Source organism: Harpia harpyja, chromosome 12 (genome assembly GCF_026419915.1).
Source record: "Harpia harpyja isolate bHarHar1 chromosome 12, bHarHar1 primary haplotype, whole genome shotgun sequence".
NCBI classification, from domain to species: domain Eukaryota; kingdom Metazoa; phylum Chordata; class Aves; order Accipitriformes; family Accipitridae; genus Harpia; species Harpia harpyja.
Genome location: NC_068951.1, coordinates 15,116,842 through 15,136,178, shown reverse-complemented (window position 1 = coordinate 15,136,178; position 19,337 = coordinate 15,116,842). Strand labels below are relative to the sequence as shown.

At 55.9% G+C, this 19,337-nt stretch overlaps 2 protein-coding genes across 3 annotated transcripts in view; one reads left to right on the top strand and one right to left on the bottom strand.

Moving 5' to 3' along the window:
• HDLBP (high density lipoprotein binding protein) overlaps nt 1-8,184 on the top strand; it is a 42,240-nt gene extending 34,056 nt beyond the window's left edge. For both annotated transcript variants that reach the window (XM_052802747.1, XM_052802748.1), the window contains exons 22-28: nt 177-281; nt 1,019-1,153; nt 1,718-1,861; nt 2,637-2,822; nt 4,262-4,378; nt 4,845-4,973; nt 5,720-8,184. In XM_052802747.1, the coding sequence (XP_052658707.1) occupies nt 177-281; nt 1,019-1,153; nt 1,718-1,861; nt 2,637-2,822; nt 4,262-4,378; nt 4,845-4,973; nt 5,720-5,806 (903 nt within the window). In that variant the 3' untranslated portion in view covers nt 5,807-8,184. The remainder of the gene's footprint in view (nt 1-176; nt 282-1,018; nt 1,154-1,717; nt 1,862-2,636; nt 2,823-4,261; nt 4,379-4,844; nt 4,974-5,719) is intronic.
• A 977-nt stretch (nt 8,185-9,161) lies between these two features.
• Nucleotides 9,162-17,579, bottom strand: ANO7 (anoctamin 7). Its single transcript, XM_052805126.1, is given in 23 exon segments — nt 9,162-9,519; nt 9,622-9,705; nt 10,197-10,230; nt 10,233-10,338; nt 10,749-10,954; nt 11,190-11,341; nt 11,444-11,541; nt 11,677-11,731; nt 12,142-12,253; nt 12,875-12,977; nt 13,069-13,167; nt 13,461-13,598; nt 13,686-13,829; nt 14,123-14,215; nt 14,450-14,544; nt 14,938-15,103; nt 15,196-15,306; nt 15,619-15,676; nt 15,802-15,923; nt 16,279-16,386; nt 16,674-16,814; nt 17,314-17,406; nt 17,490-17,579. Coding segments are annotated over 23 exon segments (2,766 nt in total).
• Between the last annotated feature and the right edge of the window lie 1,758 nt (nt 17,580-19,337).

Sequence of the window (19,337 nt, the reverse complement as noted above, 5' to 3'; positions counted from 1 at the left end):
TTTAACACCCAACAGGTCATCTTGGTGTTCGCAGCCGTTCTCTCTTCCTGTAGTTTGTATCCTGACTACAAGGGAATGTACCCCAGTTCAGCAACACATTATTTTGGGCAAGTATATGGCAAGCTGAAAGACAGGAGAAGTCTTTCAACTGGTAAACTGTGCTCCCTCCCCTGCAGGCTCTGGTTCCTGTCACCATTGAGGTAGAAGTTCCCTTTGATCTTCACCGTTACATCATTGGCCAGAAAGGAAGTGGGATCCGCAAAATGATGGATGAGTTTGAAGTAAGTTGTTGCCCTTCCTTCCATCTCCTCTGTCCTGGAGAATCTATAAGTGACCATGTTTGTGTGGTGGCAATCAGTTGCGACATACTCAGGACGGTCATAGCTTGACTGTGGAATACAGGCTCTGTAATAGGGAAATGAGACCTGTGTGATTTAGTCCCTGGCTCCGGGGCTCGGCAGGTTTCGTGCTGAAGCTGTGTTAGTTGATGCTGTGAGTGTTGCATGACTTGCTTGGTGCCTACAGGGATTCCTCACCAGTGTGAGAGTTGTTTTCTTCCTAGGCCATGGGAAACAGCTCTGCCGTGCCTGCTCATTTGGGAGAACTCCCCAGAAGCCCACAGGGACTCTTGGGGCTGATGCAGATTGACTGCAGACAGCACTATTGAACATGTATTTTGTTTCCTAGCCTCTCCAGGCTAGCACAAGGACTGCTGGGGGCTGAAGCCCCACAGCAAAGCAATCTGATAATGGCTGAAGAAACAGGGTTCTAGTCAAAAAATGTCAAGACACGGTCCCAAGCAACTGATTCTAGGTGGCCCTGCTTGAGCAGGGGGTTTGGACCAGATGACCTCCAGAGGTCCCTTCTAACCTCAGCCATTCTGTGGTTTAGGCTGTCTGGGTGCGAGCTGGTCTTGGCGGCCGGGTAGATCAGTGAGATGCCAACCTGCAGTGATAGGCATCACAAGTGATGCAAAATGAGCGGTGATACAAACCAATAATCGCTACTTGTTGCTCAGGTGAACATCCAGGTCCCTGCTCCTGAGCTGCAGTCAGATATCATCACCATCACTGGGCTGGCTACCAACCTTGACCGTGCCAAGGCCGGGCTGCTGGAAAGAGTGAAGGAGCTGCAAGCTGAACAAGAGGATCGGGTAAGGCCTGCGCCTTTCTTCTTCCTTCCAGCCAAACAAGGCTTCAGCCTCTTGAATGTTCCTTTCAGAAGTTGTGCAGACTCCTGGAACCCCTCGCGTTTTAAGAGCACCCTTAGGGCTCTGGGTTACCCAAATGTAACTCATTTAACGTGAACTGACAGGAGAGTTTTGGGATTCTATTTTAGGTAACTTTGGACTGCCCAGGGCTCTATCACACCTTCATGTACCTTTAAGACACCGCAGGGTGGGAACTTCACTGTGCTAGGAGTGTCTCTGTACCTATTCTCATTGAATCATTATCACAGCTCTGAACAAATAGGTTAGGGATGAGTTGGATGGTTGTTTGCTACTTGTAGTTTCCTGCTGATCTTGGCGAAAGCACAAGGCCCCAGCAGATGGATGTCTTGAGTGCCCTTCTGTAGCCACATATGCTCAAGCAGGACCCTGCAGAATCTGTTCCGCTCATCTGAAAAGCCAGAAGGAAATGCAGGGACTTAGATGGACATCACTGGACCAGCCATAGTGTGTTCCCTGCTGTTGTAGCTCACTCTGCTTCTGTTCCAGGCCTTGCGAAGCTTCAAGCTGACAGTCACTGTGGATCCCAAGTATCATCCTAAAATCATTGGACGGAAGGGAGCAGTGATCACCCAGATACGCACAGAGCATGAGGTCAACATCCAGTTCCCCGACAAGGATGATGAAAGCCAGGTGAGAGGTCAGAGGGGGTACTGTCATGGTTTACCCCCAGCCGGCAACTAAGCACCACGCAGCCGCTCACTCACCTCCCTCACAGTGGGATGGGGGAGAAAATCAGAAGGGTAAAAGTGAGAAAACTCTTGGGCTGAGATAAAGACAGTTTAATAGGTAAAGCAAAAGCCACACACACAAGCAAAGCAAAACAAGGAATTCATTCACTACTTCCCGTCGGCAGGCAGGTGTTCAGCCATCTCCAGGAAAGCAGGACTCCATCACACGTAACGGTTACTTGGGAAGACAAACGCCATAACTCCCAATGTCCCCCAGCTTTATATACTGAGCATGACATCATATGGTCTGGAATATCCCTTTGGTCAGTTGGGGTCAGGTGTCCCAGCTGTGTCCCCTCCCAACTCCTTGTGCACCCCCAGCCTACTTGCTGGTGGGGTGGAGTAAGAAGCAGAAAAGGCCTTGACTCTCTGTAAGCACTGCTCAGCAGTAACAAAAACATCTCGGCATTATCAACACTGTTTTCAGCACAAATCCAAAACATAGCCCCATGCTAGCTCCTATGAAGAAAATTAACTCTATCCCAGCCAAAACCAGCACGGGTGCAAAGAAGGCTGATGGTTGTCGTCTCTGAGCATAGGAAGCACAGCATCTTCTCTAGGGCTCTGAACGCCCTGCACTGTCTTTGGATAAGGTGGAGCGTAAAAGGGATTAGCAGGGAGAAGGCTTGCTCAGCTGCTTATGAGCTTTGTCTCTCACATATTTCCCTGTGTCCCAGGCCCAAGACCAGATCACCATCACTGGCTATGAGAAGAATGCTGAGGCTGCCCGGGATGCCATCATGAAAATTGTTGGCGAGCTGGAGCAGATGGTCTCTGAGGATGTGACTCTGGACCATCGTGTTCATGCACGCATCATTGGTGCACGTGGTAAAGCCATCCGCAAAATCATGGATGAGTTCAAGGTGAGCGGTGGGGCGATGCAGCACAGGTTGGACTGGGCCTGGGTGGTCAGTGGTGCTGCTTGCTCCTGTGCTAAGAGCTTGGTAGCAGCTTGGTGCTAGGGGCTGAGTTCAGGAGCGTGTGGCTCACATCTTGTGGTCCTTGTGTCATGTGCCTGTTGAGCACTTTGAGCTGGAACAGGCACAAAAGAAAAGCCAGTGCTGTCCTGCTCACCTCCAGCTCTGTCACCACAAGCGTGTGAGCAGAATCCCTGGGCCACGGCACCCTGGTGTGCCCTGGGCAGCTGGGCTGTCTGGACACCACACCCAGACACCAGCTGAAGCATCCCCACGTGACCTCAGCTGTGAGTCACCCTTCTTATGGGAGCCAGGCAGGGAGAAGGCTGAGCTCTTCCTGTCTTGCTGGAACACAGCCAGAAGAGGAACCTGGAAATGCTTCCTTGGTGCTCTGGGTTAGCCCTGCAGACAGCAGTGAGCCCTGTCCCTCTGTGCAGCCCTTTTGGTGGGTTTCTTGGAGACAGGGTCCCAGATGCCCTTCAAAGGGAGGAGGTGGTTATGTCAGCTACTCCAGTTACTGGAAGTGGACAGCCAGGCCTGTCGCTGGGAGGCTCTGGGAGGAGACTGTGCCCAGACCCCCTCAGCTTGAGCTTAACTCAAGGAAATCCTCTGGATTTCTTTGTCTCTCTAGGCCACTGTTGATTTGCTTGACTTTGGGAATCTTGACACACTCTCAGGGCTCCAGATTTCACAAAGTCTGCTGACTCTGGGAAGGGCAGGGACCTTTGCCCGTGACAGCATGTGGCAGCAGTAGTGTGCTTTACCACAGGGGCAGTAGTGAATGTGAATCCAGAGTGATGAGGCTTTGGAGACTTGTATCTTGGCTTGGCTCAGTTGTTGAAATAAGCTGTTTGGTTCCCAGATGAGCAGCCCTTGATTTTGGTCCTGTCTACGTGGCTTCCCTGCACTCATCTGGAAGGCAAGCTGTGAGAGAGCTCAGTGGCTGTGTATGGGGTACACTAAGCCAGCTCCATAAAGTGATTGTCAGCCAGGATTACTCTATCTGTGGAGGAGACAGAAAGCTTATTGTGCTTCATGCTAATGGCTTGATGGTGAAAATGCTTGCAGCAGTGTGAGGACACTGTCTGGAAATGCAGCCCTCTTCTGCCTCTGCTGCAAGTGCTGCACAGAAAGCAGTGGGCCTCTCAGCAGTGAGAACAGCAGAGGCTGAAGATGGGTCATTACTGCAGACTCTGTTCTGCCAGGCTTCAGGGACAGGTATGCCAGTGCACCCCACAGCGTCTGAACTATGGAGGTCCTAAACAGACTTGCAGTAGTGACAGATCAGGGCTTTTCTCTTCTGTGAATCTGATGATGAGGGTCATGGGGAGTCTGTGGCTTTTCACATGTGCAGATGTAAGTCCCGTCCTGTTCTTGCGTTGCAGGTGGATATTCGCTTTCCCCAGAGTGGAGCTCCTGACCCCAACTGTGTGACTGTGACAGGACTCCCTGAGAATGTGGAAGAAGCTATCGATCATATCCTGAACTTGGAGGAGGAATATGTAAGTGTTCAGCAAATCTGTGCAGGGGCTTAGCAAGGATTTCCTCTGCCACAGAGCTGGATGACTGAAGTATCTCCATGTGGTATTTTCTGCCACTGCATCGGAGAACTCGAGCCCTGTGCAGGTGGCAGTTGGCCCTCATCTGCAACTGTCCCTCAGACCAACTGGGTGCAGAGCCCCAGGCTGTGCTCTGCAAAGCAGTGCAAGGACTGGCCCCACTGTCCAGGAGAGGACAGTGAATGAGAATGCTGGGACACCACCAGGATGTGCACATGCTTGCCTTGCTGCCACTTGCTTCAGTTAGGAGTTGGTGGCCCTCAGACTAGTGCAGAAACAATGTGTTCAGTCATTGTAGAATGGACCATTGGACAGGTTGCAGCATGGTGAGGTGGTGGCAGGAAGGTGTGGTATACCAGCTTGAGGAACTATCAAGATCCCCCCCCCTAACTGGGCCATGTCACTGCAGCTTGCAGATGTGGTGGACAACGAGGCAATGCAGGTGTATATGAAGCCCTCTTCACATGAAGAGTCCAAGGCCCCATCCAAGGGCTTTGTGGTGAGAGATGCCCCCTGGGCCACTGTCAACAATGAAAAGGTGAGTGCTGCTTCTGCTACGGGCCTGGGGGCACAGGGTGTGTGGCAGCCTCTGCCAAGGACTTACTCTGAGGTCTGGCCCTCCTATCTTGGATGGGGAAACAGAGCACTCTCCCTCCCTTGGTGGCAGAGAAAGCAGTGAAGGGCCCTCCTGCTCTTTGTGGCCTCTGCAAGCTGAGAGAGGGTCTGGGCTCTGCCTCGCCAGCTTCCAAAGCACTGCTGTCTTATTTCTTCCAAATGTCTTGCCCACACTGACTACCTCACTGTGGAGCTGTTGGGGAATGGGGGACCCGTACCAGAAAGTGTCCTGCCAGGTCTTGTTGTTTTTAGGGGTAGGGACGAGGCCCTGGGACTTCTGACTCTTCTGCTGCAGCACAGAACTGGCTCAATGTTTGCAGCTGTGTTCTGGCTGGGAGCAGCGAGCTGGGACATGTGGCAGCTCTCTCCTCAGCTGCCCTGGTGCTGCTGCAGGACTGGCCTGACCCCACTCCAGTGACTGAGTTACTGAGGTTGGACCCTCGGAGCCCTTGATCCGCCTGCCATTTGCTCCTATTTGCACCCTCCTAAATGTCATCTCTAGATGGCTTGACTGTCCACCCTGGGCAGTCCTAAGGACATAATGATCCTTTTCAGCCCTCACCCATTGTCTCTGCTCATGGGACATCAGAAATGCTGCTTAGCTCAGGCGCACTGTGCAGGTTCGCAGCAGGGCAGGAGCTTAACTTGTTCCCTTTTTGTTTGCTCTAGGCCCCTGATATGAGCAGTTCTGAAGACTTCCCCAGCTTTGGGGCTCAAGTGGCCCCCAAGACTCTTCCCTGGGGACCCAAACGATAATGACCCGGAAGCAGAAACTCCTCCAGCCCGCTGACCTGACACTAACCTGCCACAAATACTTCCTGTCTGAAATCTGACCCAGCGGCTGGAGCACAAGTCAATTGCCCCAAGAGGTCTCCTAATGGTGTCTGGAGTGCTAGACCCCATCCTGCTCCCCTCAGCTATCACTGTGGCTAGGACCCACCCTCATCTCTTGATGGATATTCTTTCCTCCTTTGGAACAAGACTTCCACTCAGATTCAAACACTAAATGTGTGTGTTTTTGTTAGAAACTTCATAATTGACTCAAAGTGGCTAAGATTTGCAGCTTCCCAAGCGCTAGCAGAGCAATCTGCTCTTTTGAGCATGTCTTACTAGGCATTCTCGCCTTCATTAGGAGACCTCCTTTACTGTGGCTAGGAATCTACTTCCTGTCTCATGACCTCAGGAAATAAATTTCCTTGACTTTCTAAAGCCAAAACGTTTGCCCTCTTTCCTTTGTGTTTATCCCAGGCCTTACCTTACCTTTGTAGAGTGCAATCAACTTTTTTCCTTTTAACTGCCAAAAAATCATTTAATGCTGATAGCTGACTGTGGGGAGAGCTTAAAATAATCTAAAAGGTCAGAAACTTGCTTTTTAAAGGAACAAAACCTTCAATAGGCTGTAGAGGCAGCAAAGATGGAAGGGACCAGAACAACGTATGGCTACCCTGGTCAGGTAAACACCTCTGAGTGCAGCACGTAGTGAGCGTGCCCCTGCGCCACACCAAGCACAGCCCCAGTCTGCACGCTTGACAAGTCTTCCAGCGAGCGATGACAGACCCCGCTCCTAGTTCCCCGCGCTCCCTCATTCACCCTTCCCAACAGCCAACAGTGTGAGCAGGCAGGCGCGCCAGCACATGAAAATGTTACCGGATGGGACAGATTTGGGTTGGCCAAGGTTGCTGCAGTGGCATGGCCCAGGAGAAGCTGGTGGGAAGCACAGCCTTGAGAAGCTGTAGTCCTCTGCTAGCACTGCAGCATCTAGGCACGAGCGGTAGGGCTACCTATTACTATTGCCTTCTTTCTACCTCAAAAGTCAGTATGATGGTGGCCTCTCAGTATAAGTGGGTAAGCAGCTGTTGCAGCTCTTGCCCTGGCACCCAGAGCAGAAGTGTGGAGGAGAAGCAAGAGGAGCCTTTTGTCTCCAGTGGCTGTGGGAGCTCCTCCGGAGGGAAGCTGAGCACAGTGACAATGAGGCAGGCTGTGAATCAGAGAGAACTGTAGGACTACTTGCTGAGCTAGAACAGGGCTCAGCCCCAAGGCCGTAGGTGCAGCCTTGCCACAGCCTTCAGCTGCACAGGTTGTGAGCCAGGCTTCTGCTCTGATGGCACTGGGGGGCTGATGGCCTGGTGCCTTGGGCCCGCCCCGAGGCCTCCATCGTATGGGTAGTAGAGGGTGATCCATGCTCTGTACTCTGGGCCGCTTGCACCTAGGCCCTGCCACGGCTTGCTCAAAGGGGGCTGTGTCCAAGCTCCTCCAGCCAGTAAGAGGAAAACCACGTCTTTGTGGAGGGAGGCAAGGAGCGTGGGATTTCTGTGTTCCCTCCTTCCCCTGCCTCAGTCCTACAGAGGTTGTAGTCTGAGCCATTCCTCTATCCCAGCTGCTTCAGCTCTTGTCCCTAGCCTCTCTTCTCTAGTGCTGCTTTCGGAGCAAAGGCCCAAAACTCTGGCAGGCTGAGCCCAGCATTCTTGCCTTTCACTGTCTGGCAGGCCTGACATGCTGATGCTTCTCCTTCCCGTGCCAGCTCTTCTTGGAAGAGGCTGCTATGCAGAAGTTGAACCAAAACCTCACAGTGCTCTCCTTAAGTTTGAGAAATGACTGAAGCTGACTATGGCCTGTTGCAGGGCACCTGGCTGCCCCTGAAGGACAGGGTGGCCTTCCAGCACGGGAGACAGGGTGGGTCAGGCAGAACTAGGGTGACACCTTCCCATCTGCGTCTGTCAGAAAATGGTTATTTCCCCTGTAGCTTAGGTCTGTCCTACATCACTGAGCCTATCACCCCCTCTTCTTCTTTAATGCCCCTGCCCCCCCCATGCCCTCACCAGTTGCACAGCTAGGCTTGAGTTACATTTGGGGCACCACCATCTAGGCTCGTGCCCCACAGCCCGACCCTCCACTCTAAAGAAGGTCATGAAGTGATTGTACCTAGTACTGTCCCCCCACCACCCTCCTTCTGCAGCAGACTGTGGCATGTGTCCATTTCCTCTCTTTGACGTCTTCCATATTGTATGTTTCCATAGCAATGATCCCTTGGCCTTAACTTTGGAATTTGGAGACTATATGCAAACATGTAAAAAGGCTCATGAGTATGGATGACACTGGAATTTTATAAATTCTAAAATAAAACCTGAAACAGCTTGGAGTGTCACGGATATTATTTCTACTGGTGGGTTGAGATCCAAGGCAGCCCTTGCTTGGCTGGGTTTAGCCCAGTTTGAAGAGTTGCAGCTTGCATGCGTGAGCCTCTGCTGCGGCGATGCCCTTGCTGAGGTGAGACTTGCGCAACAAGTGGCTGGGTCGAGGGAGGACATGAGAGCAGCACCAGGCAGCAGCGGAGGCTGTGCCCTCCTTGCGGGGAGCCACTGACCTGCTCGCGCCCAGGGAGGTGGTTCTGGGGACGCTGCCAGCATAGGGGAGGAGAAGGCAGCACCAGCCATGGTCCTTTTTGCTCACCTCCTCCATAACCAGAGCCTCTCGTCTGCCTTCTGTGACTGGCACCACCGCACAGCACCCACCAGCCAGGGCCAAGCTGCCGCTCTCCGATAAACGAAGCTTGGCTCAGGGGCTGCTGTGTTGGATGGTCACAGCATGCCTCTCAAGTTCACCCGCTGTATCCATAGCTCTCCCCCTCCCACCAGCAGCTCAGCCGTTCCCACTGTACCTGCTGGTGCTGGCAGGAGCAAACCCTCTGGCTGTGGTTACTTCCAGCACAGGTGGAGGCAGGAGGGGCAAGAGCTGGTGCAGGAGGCTGTAGCCCTACCTTTGCTCGCCCTGAGCGGCAAGTGGAGCTGTGGTTGCACTGACCAGTGGTGCGGTTGCTGTGGGCAGGCGCTGCCCTGCGCTAGCTGAGCACAGCCCAGGGATGTGGTGTGGCCAGCCTCCTTTAATTGGCTCCGTGCCAGGTTGTTTACACAGTGGTGGAGTTACCTTGCAGTAACACCAGTGAGCTTGGACACACACCCAGCACCAGCTGCGTCCCTCCCTGCCTTTAGCAGTAGCCGTCCCCAAATGCCCGTGTGCCAGCTGGCCAGGGAAGACATGCCTGCTGCCCCACGGCTCCAGGCTGGTCAGCAGCCCTTCAGTCCTGGCACCGTGCCACGGGCCTCAGGGCGTGCTATGGCACCCAGCTGCTGGCGAACTGTTTGGTTTCCCAGTCCCTGCCTGTGGCCGGATCCGTGACACTGGCCTTGCTTGTCTCCCGTCTCTCCAGAAGGACCCGAACCACAGAAAAAGGGAGCCGAGGTTTGCAGTAGTAGGAGCTGCCGCCTTGCTTGCCTGTGGCTCTGCACAAGTTTAAAGCAAAAAAGGCTTTAGAGGAGGAGGCAGAGGAGCTGCCACAGCCCACCTTCTTCTCAGCCAGGGCCTCCTTGGCCAGGTACCGTTCACACTTCACCTTGACCTCCATGGACTGAGGAATGTCAGGTACCAGCCATGCAATCACATGTCCGATAAAGAAAACCACATGCTAGAAGTGAGCAGGGACACGCAGGTTCACCAAGGTGGCAGGTCCTCACCACCCGCCCAAGCACCGTGCCCTGGGCCACCCTGCAGGGCTCGGCAGCTGCTACTTCAGCATGATGATGAAGCCCAAGCGTACAGCCAGCAGCTGCCAGTAAGTCAAGGTCAAGTTGCCATCCCGGTCCCATAATGCTCTGTATCTGTGGGACCAAAGTGCAGTTTTTGCTGCCTCTGTCCCTTTCTTGGCAGGTGTCACCATTGCGCATTGCTGCTGGTGCTCTTTGATCACAGCTCCTAGCCCAGTGTGCTATAGGGCACAGCAAAACCAGCCCTGGGCCAGCCTCAGCCAGGACCCAGGCGGCTGCAGGTAGCCCAGCCCTGGGGCACTTTCTTCTTTGCAAAAGCACCTCCCTCCACGACCAGGGAGCTTTTGCTTCAGCCCCGGGACCAGGCTGGGCAAGCGACTCCCCGCACCCCCAACTGCCCCACACACGGGCACATTCAGCGCATGCTCAGCCCTGGGATGAGTGAGGGCCCCAAGGGTCTCAGGACTAAGTGGGTAGACAACCTGGACCTGGCTAAAGGCCACTGTGCTAAACAAAACAATTGCTGTGGTGGTGGCAGAGAAAACCAAATCCAAGCATAAGCAAACGAGGAGAGGAGCCAGACGAGGCAGGAGGGGGGTTCTCACCTGCACGTGGTGTTGCTCTGCAGGACAAAGTCCCATGTGCATATGCCAAGGTGAAGTTCACATAGCCGCGCAGGCTGCTGTCATGGACATACTTGTAGTACACACGGGGCAGGAAATCAGAGGTGAAGGTGATGAGGAAGGCCTGGGAGCAGGGACATGTGCTGCAGCAGGTCCTGCAGCCGGGGGACACCCCATTGCCACCGGCAGGACCTTCTCCGCACCCTGTGCTCCTGTGGTGGCTTTCTGCCTCTCTTTGCCCTCAGCCTGACAAACCAGACATGAAAGCTGCTTGGTCTTAGCAGCTTGCTGCTCATGGCCGCTGTGTCCTGCTCTCACCCCTCGGTTAAACCCAAGCAGGGCCACATGCCCTGGAGGGTGATGGTTTCCCACTGCCCGTGACTGGAGCTGTGCCTTCTGCAAAGGTCGACCCACTCCAGGCACTGCAGCTCCCCTTGTCACTCAGTGTCCTGCAGTGGCCAAACGAGTTTTTCCCCCCTAATTCCCCTAGTCTGCTTGCAGCCCCCTCACCACCCATCTGCCCACCCAGCGTACGTTGCTGATGATGGCCAGGTGGGCGATGGCCTCCAGGATGGAGAACCAGATGCCGATGCCCTGTGCCCGCTCGGCCACAGGCTGCCGGTAGTCACAGACAAACTTGTGAGCATCCGGGCGGATCTCCACCCAGTTGTTGAGCAAGGCAAAAAGGGGTGCCAGGGGACAGGCCGCCACAAAGATGGTGATGAAATCGAACTGCAGGACTGGGAGGAAGAGGAGGAGGAGGTTGAGAGATGGCAGCGGCAGCTGTGGCATCTCCCAGCCCTATCCTGTGGGGAGCAGGGCAGCCCTTCTCCCTCCAGCACCCGCAGGCTGCTCGGGGCGAAAGCTCCCGCAGCTGGTCCCTTCCTCCAGGAACCTCCTGCAGGTCCTGCCTTTCCCTGCCAGCTTTCTCTCTCCCAGCGCTTCAGCCCTCCCCAACCCAAGGCCGGTCCCTACCCATCTCCAGGTACTCGTCAAACAGCCCCTCGAACACCAGCAGCTGGTGGTCCACCACCCAGGGCGCCTGCTCCACCAGGACCGACTCCCCCTCCTTGCCTGCTTTCTTGGGGGAGAGGACCTTGTGCTTGTGCCACCAGCACTTCAGCTTTCTGGGGAGACGAGAGGGGCCATGTCCCCTGCTGCAGCCTGCCAGCACCGCTCAACAACCCCTCGGTAGAGCCCTGAAGCCTGGCAAGCCCCAGCGTACTCACGGGATGGCCACCTCCTGCACATTGTTGATGATCTGCTTCCCCACCATGATGACCAGCAGCTCCTGTGCCAGCTCGATGAAGCACCCACCTGGGCTGCACTGCGGGGAGAAAGGGGCCCTCAGCCTGCCAGGTCCGGCACACAGGGATGGAAGAACCCTGAGCACAGGAAGGCATCCCTGCAGCACGCACCGGCTGGGGCGGCAGGCTCGGTGTCTCTCCCGCCCAGCACTCACCTCCTCGTTGCGGACCCCCAGAAAGCTCAGGTAGTTCCCAGGGTAGCCAATGAACCTGCCGGAGCCACAGCAAAGCCATGAGCTGGGACCCCAGGTGCCTCAGCACCCAGGGATGCATCTGGAGCGGCCCCAGGGAAGGAAGGGCTTTTTCTGGTTCACCCAGAGCCCTCTTCTCCCTCACCAAGGGGTACAAAAGGGCTGGCAGTGGGTGCCTCTGATGGAGACGGTCCCCCAGTCCCAGACTGGGACCAGCTGCACCGGTTAGCCCACAGCAGGCTGGCACTGCCCTTGTTACCAGGCGTCCCGTGGCCCTGTGAGGGCTCCCACTCTCTGATGGGACCGTCCCTCCCTGCCACAGTGCTCCTTGCCCATGATAGCAGCAGCACTTCCCCATCCTTCAGCTATGCGAGGCCTGGGGTGCTGCAGGAGATGGGGGAGACCCCCTGCTCCTCCCAACGTCCTTACTTGCCCTTGAAGAAGGCGATATAAACGGGAGAGGAGTAGAAGGTGACAAACTGGAAGACAAACACTTTGAAAGTGAAGGCATCCTCATACTTGGTCTGGGTGCGCTGCATCTCTGCTGGGGGGGAAGCACAGGGACATGGCCCTACACTGCTCCAGGATGCTCTTCCACATCATAGCCGAAGTTACCCCACATCGCTTGACTCTAACCAGCCCCCACAGCACAGGGTCCCCAAACCTGCTGTGGTACCCATGAAGGCACCTGCCACTTGTTCAGTGTCTGGAGACATCCATCTGCTTTGCACCAAAAAATAAATCTTCCTCCTCTCCGCTCAGTACAAACAGGCTTTGTATCTCATTAAATACAACAAAAATATCCCACATGCTTTTCTCCCCCAGACCTCAAAAGTCAGCTTGAATATTTTCATCAAAATCCCCCAGACCTCAAAAGTCAGCTTGAATATTTTCATCGAAATCCCCCAGAAAAGCTTGAGCAGAAGTTAAACCTAACATTTTTTTGTTGTTGTTGCCAAAACACTTTTCAGTGAAGGTCTTATTTTCCCAGCTCTCCTCTCCTCCATAGCCATCGCCCTCTTGAGTGTCAGCCAGCCTTCCCTCCAAGGCTGTGGATGGAGCTCGTGTCCCAGCAGCAAGCTCACTGGGTTTGGTGCTCTGCCCTTCTTACTCACCACTCCCTCCCATCACCATCTGACTTGCAGGGCCCTTGCCAGCTTACCCCACTTGGCGAGGAAATGAGCCAGGGAAATATAGATCTTGGAGAGGATGAGGATGAAGATGAGGTTCACCACTGAGCCAGTGATGCTGGTGATGCGGGATGCCTACAGGGAGAAGCCACATGCAGAGCACAGAGGGTGGCGAGCAAGCCCAGCAAGTGAAGCAGGTCCGGGAGTGGCTCTAGCCACCTCTTACCGAAGCCACAGACCAGAAGTACCCCGAGCTGGCGAGAAGGATGGTGATCACTGCTCGGTAGAGGAAAATGGAGACCATGAACATCACCACCATGGCAATCTGCAAACACAGCACGTGGGTATGAGCAGCTTGTGTTGGGAGGGAAAACTCCACCATTAATCCAGGGCACTACAAGTCCCAGGGGAGCTCCAGGGCAGGCAGCCGAGCCTGGGTGCAGCGGGGTGCAGGCTGAGCTGGTGGAGAGCCACAGGTTCCACCATGGACCAGGAACACTCATGTTCATCCTCAGTTTAACCCATGCTCTCTTACCCCAAACTGATCCCATCGCACCACGTCCCGCTGCCCCGGGACAGATGCTGGGCAGATGCTGCTCCAGCCCCCCGTTATCTTACCATCATTGTAATGACCATTGAACCAGCCAAAATCCAGTGGAGGCGGCTGCGCTTGGGGAAATATGGCTCCTCTGCCCCCGTTACAGGGTTTATTATCATCATGGGAGCCATGGCTGTGAACTGGGGCTGCGGCTGCTCCTGGGAAAGAGGGGGAAAGGCATCAGGGGCACCCGGTGGCTTTGGTCCATGCAATTTTGGAAGGTGCTGCAGAGGGCCAGACCCCACCTCGATGTCCTCGAACTCAGAGCAGTCCCAGTGGTGAGCCAGGGACGTATTGGTCCGCTTCCAGAACTCCAGGAACAGCAACGCCCACAGGGACATGAAGGTACTGAAGAAGATGGTCCCGCCATGGTCAAAGAGCCGTCCTGCCTGTGGGCAGAGTGGGGCTGAGGGATAGGCAGGAGACCAGGCACGGCAGCGGGAGGCTGCCCTCTGCACAGCTGCCATGGTCCTCGGTGTCCCCAAGCCATGGGGCAGGCAGCGAAGAAAGGGAGAAGGGGCTGCCTGGGAGCCTTCGCCAGGGAGGGAGGAGTGGGAAGATGGGTGGGAGAGGAAGCTCCGGGCCAGCACGGACCAAGGGCAGGAGGCAGACTGGGACAGCACAGGCTAACGCTGGGGTGGAGATCTCCACCCTGGCCTTGAGCTGCCCTCCAGGACCTCACCATGAACGTCCTGTAGATTTTGGAGAGCTGCCAGTAGGGACAGGTCTTGCAGAGGGGACATATCCAGTACTGCTCTTCGCTCGCACAGATCTCCTGCCTACGGGCAAGGAAGGAGCACCAGCAGCCTGTCAGGGCTCGGCCTTTCCCACCGCTCCCCGTTGGACCATTCACTGGCAGTTTTGCACCAAGTGCTGCGGTCGAGCCCCAGCAACCAGCCAGCACCAGCACATTCAGGGGTGCGGGCACCCCCCCACCCTCCTCCCCACCGCCCCAGGTGCGAAGGGAGCATGGCCCCGGGGAAGGTTGCGAGTGGGGAGGTCGGGGCACTTATGAAGGTACGTCATTGATCATCAGGAAAATTCCAGCGATGAACACCACCGTCCCCACCACCGTGGCAGGCAAAAGCCATCCTGTGTAGAAGCCTGGAGACAGCAGGGACGGGGAGCATGAGTCCTGCAGGCCTCCATCATGGCCACCAAGCCAAGAGCAGCTCCAGCCACCGAGGATGACACCTGCCCAAGTGCAGCATAGCACCAACCTAAAACCACACAGGGTTTGGAGGACCTGAGCATGGACCTGGGGCTGCAAAGTACCCGTCAGGCTCTACCCTAGTCCTTTTAGGACACATGGGGCATGGCTTGTGGTGCCACCACTCACTCACTGCCCTTGAAACAGAGAGCATTCCAGGTCAGAGCTGCATCTGCATCCCAGGGCAGCCAGGAGCTGCTGCCCACGGCCCCTTACCCCGCACCAAGAGGCCGAGGGAGCCATTCCCTGGGAGAGCCGAGGGCTGCTCTGGAGCAGGCAGGACTCACCCAGCCAGGCGAAGTAGAAAGCAACCTTATCCCCAAAGTACTTGCGGACATGATCCAGCGGCTGGTACTTGCTCCACTTCCCTCAGCTGGCCCAGTACTGGAAGAGGACTTGGCGCTGGCTGAGGCTGCCGGCAGCCAGGTCCCCTGGCCGGAGCTTGTAGGGACCCTGCAGGGAGAGGCAGGAGGTGGGCGAGGGGCTGGCCGGGGGTGCACGGCCAGCTGGTCAGCACGGCTCCCTGGGGGATGGCAGGGTCTTGCCTCGTGCAGTGGGAAGGCAGCAGCGAAGACATTCTCGCTCAGCAGCCGGTCCACCCCCACCTCCTGCTCCCCAGAGTGGCCGTACTGTGTCATGGCCAGGATCTCGTAGAGCTGCTGGGGCAACACCAGGAGAGGTGAGGGGGGGACGCAGCCATCCCCCACGATGGGGAGAAGGGTCCCCACCACCAGTCAGCTTTTCTGCTACCAGCTCCAAGCCTGATTCCCAGATGCTGAATGGCAGGAGGAGGGTTTCCACCCAAGCCTTTTAATCCCCCCTGGAGTTATTAGCACACAGCAACCCAGTCTGGGACCTTTGAGACCATGACAACACATGACAACACACCCACTCACAGCACTTCTTCCCCAGACCCCACAGCCCACCCAGGACTGGGGAAGAGAAGCCGTAGTGGCCCCAGTGCTCACAATTTGGTGCCGCTGGGTGGTGGAGAAGAAGGTGTCCTGCTCATTGCTCCCCAGGAACCTGGAAGGGTGTGGAGGAGCAGCTCAGCAGATCCTGGTGCTTGGCAGGGGAGTGTGGCACCCCCTCCCTGCGGTGCCCGCCAGATGGGGACCACCTCCCGACACTGGCCCTCCTGGGGTGCTCACCAGCGCAGCTTGTTGGCCTTGAAGGGGCATGTGTAGTAGTCCAGCGGCAGGTTGGGAACCTCCTGGGCCATCAGGTTGGGGATGCCCAGCCGCTGCAGCACGTTGGCTGACCAGTTGGAGGTCTATCTATCTGGGCAGTGCCTGCATGGACAGCAGAAACATCTCAGGAGGAGGGAGCGGGAGCAAGATGGCAGCCAAGCTGGGGAGGAATAGAGCCTGGGCTGTGCCAAACGCAGGAGCCTGCTCTTCGAGGGCCAGGGAAGGAGGGGATGGGGCGCTGGAGGAGAAGTTCAGAAGGGGAACGAGGTGGGATCCCATAACTGTGCATGGGACAAGACTGGTGACAGGGGACTGCTGGGTACACTGGAAAGCAAGGAGGCATCAGAGACCCACAGCAAGCACCTGCCCAGCCTGTCACCCAGAGTGGGATACCTGGGAGCACCATCCCCAGTAAGCTCGGGCACCACAGCCCCTCACCTGCAGTGGCACATGGAGCTGGAGCGCCTCAGCGTAGTAGCAGAGCACGCTCCAGGGCACACTCAGAAGCAGGTAATGCACCACCTTCTTCTCCATGCGGGTCATGTGCTGTTGGGACAAGAGTACCCCAGCAGACATGAGGCTGCTGGCACCACTACAGTCCCCACAGGAGGCACTGGGGTGATTCCACGCTGGTGTGGATCAGCCTGGCAGAGCTGACCCAGTGGAGAAGAGCACAAGCACATCCCACCCCGTGCTCTAGCTTGGCTGCCCGCAAGCCCGGGCTCCCCTCCTGTGTGAGGGCCCCCACGGCGTGGCATCCATCCGCCCAATTCACAGAGCAAGGCTGCGGTTATCACAGGGGGGTAGAAATTCGAGGTTAGGTCCCCAGGTACCTTTTCCATGTGGATCCCAGCAGCATGAAGCTCATCCAGAAACTTCTTCCGCCAGGTCTTGTGGATGGTGGCAGATCTCTCCTGCAAGTCCCTGTTCTTGCGGCTGTCCTGCTGCCCGCTCAGCTCCCAGGGAACAGTTTCCTACACCAGGACAAAGTCTGTGGCAAGGAAAGTGAGCTCGTGCCCACCCCACGGCCAGGAAGGGCAGCAGATCCCCAAGCTGTCCCTGTCCTGCGTGTCCCTCTCCTGCAGGACTTGGTGCTCTCATGGGGCTGGGTGTTGTCTTGTGATTAAAACAAGGAATCGAGGGAAGGACATGCTTGGTCTGGAAGGGGCTGCCAGCCACCTCACTTGGGTATTTCTAGCGTGGGAGGTAGGAAGCTAGAAGCCCCTATTAACATGAGTTGAGGACAGCAGCTGTCTTGCAGAAGGTAAAGGCTTGAGCATCCGAGCAGGGCAGTGCCTGCCACGGCTTGCAGGAGGTCTGATGCCTTCTGGACGTGTTGTACAGACCAGCTGCAGTCAGCAGGACCTGCTGCTGCCAGGTCCAGCCATGGAGCCCAGGGGCTTTCCCCATCCTCCTCAACCCAGTGGGCCCCATCCAGCCCCAGCCTTCTCGCCAAGATGGAGAGGAACCAACCTCAAAGACCAGCCTTTCTCCCTCACCTATCCTCGTACAGCCATCGCTGAAGATGTTGGCTGTGCTCTTCTGGTCCAGGGCTGCGTCGCTGGGCTGGAAGTAAGGCATACGGGACGATGAGAGCAGCGATTCCCCAGGCAGCTCAACTGCGAGGGGGACAGACTGCAGCCACCTACCTGGGGGATTTCAATGGCTTCCTCACTCAGGCTGCCATAGTGAGCGCCTCTGCCATCCTGCCCCACCAGGCTGCAGTGGGGATCATCCATGGTCCTCCTCCACTGCATGGCAAACCTTCATGCCCCCTCCTCCTGGTGCTGAGAAGCAGACCCAGGCAACTGGCGCCTGCCCGCGGTGCATGGACACCCCCCAGCCCCACCACCCCTTCCAGCAGTGCTGGAGCCCCGGCACTGGCAATGTGGCCTCACTTCCTTCGCTGCCGGCCCCTCAGCTCCTGCCCACATATGGTGAGACCTGAGACCCTGCTCTGCCTACCATTGGGAATGCTTCCAGGTGGAAAACAAGGAGATACAAGTGGTCAGCGGTCTTGTGCAGTGTCCTCCCTTCACACCACCACCTAGACCCCCTTCAAGGGCCCCTCTCTTCTACCAACAAGGCCAAAGACATGGCGAGGAACCACCTACCCTTGCACCTTTTCTCAACGGTCGGCTCTGTCACTGTGGGGAAGGACTTTCCACCACCCTCTCCATGGGGTGACCCAGCTCAAAGGCATGTCCACCAGCACGCATGACCCCATGATGGAGAAGCCAGGGACCCCCTCTCCACCCCAGAAACCAGGTCCAGTCCATGCCCAAGCACTCTACGTCCAAAAGACATTGCAAACTGAGCTCCCCCAGCTCTCAGTTTTGGAACTGGAAACACCTCAAGAAGCCAAGGTAGGAGATGGGAACCTCATGCGATGGCTGAGACACATGGAAGTTGAATAATGAGCCAGAAAGCTGCCTTCTGCAGAGGTGTGGGGACCAGGAAGGTGTCACAGCAGCATGAACAGCAGCCTGGCAGGGACGACATTGCACATGGAGCAAAAGGAAAAAGTTTTTCTCTTCCAGTGCATCCTCCACCTAAAAAAGGAGCCTGGGAATCTCCATGTGTCCTTCATTAACATATTTTGTTATCATGAAGACCATTACTGATCAGGAGCAAGAGCTGCTGGTTCAGTTTTGTGCTCCTTGAGTCAGATGTTTGTGTTTCAGCTGACTTGGTGGTGCACTCCAAGGATGCTGGATAAAAGCTACCAGCAGCACTGCCAACAGCAAGGACTACACGTTAGCCAGGGGAACCAGCTCTGTCAGTAACAGAGCGGGGTAAATGCATTCCCATTTCTCCAAATCTTTGAAGGGGGCTGGCTCAGTTCATTACCACCGTCACACGACGTGCCCACAGCCACGGCCTTTTGCACTGTGGCTCCGAGTTCGTTGCTAAATAGCAAGGAAATGGAGTTGGCCTTTCTAATGATGTCAGGTTGCTCCTCAGAAGTGAGGTGGCTCTTCATCATTACTTTCAAGACAGGTGGTGTAAAAGAAGAAATGCCAGCCAGCCTCAGTTTCTCAAATCCCCACGTGCTCCTGGCCAAAAGCAAGGCAGACAAAGCCTCCCTTTGCAGAAACCATTGACAACCTGCACCAACAGAGCTCTTCTGATACAAGAGCTTCTTCTGAGCATCAGTGGAGCAGGAGGAAGACATCTGCTAACTCCACTTAAAAGCATTAGAAACTCATTCCTTGAAGCAAGGAAGTGATGGGAACAGGCTGGGCCTCTTGCTCCTACAGTAAGGACTGCTTAGTGTGGAGATAAAATGTGCTGGGATGGTGAAGAGATGTCAAGGTGCCATGAAAAGCCCAAGCTTCTGAATGTTGTACCACCCAAAATGTCCCCAGCTGGGCTCCTCGAAAAGGCCAAGTCCCTCCTGGGAAAATGGCCCTGCGACAACCCACCAGATAAACCACGAGGCAACCAGCAAGAAACCCGCACGACAAGATGAAGACACACCTGAGATAGCAGCGAAC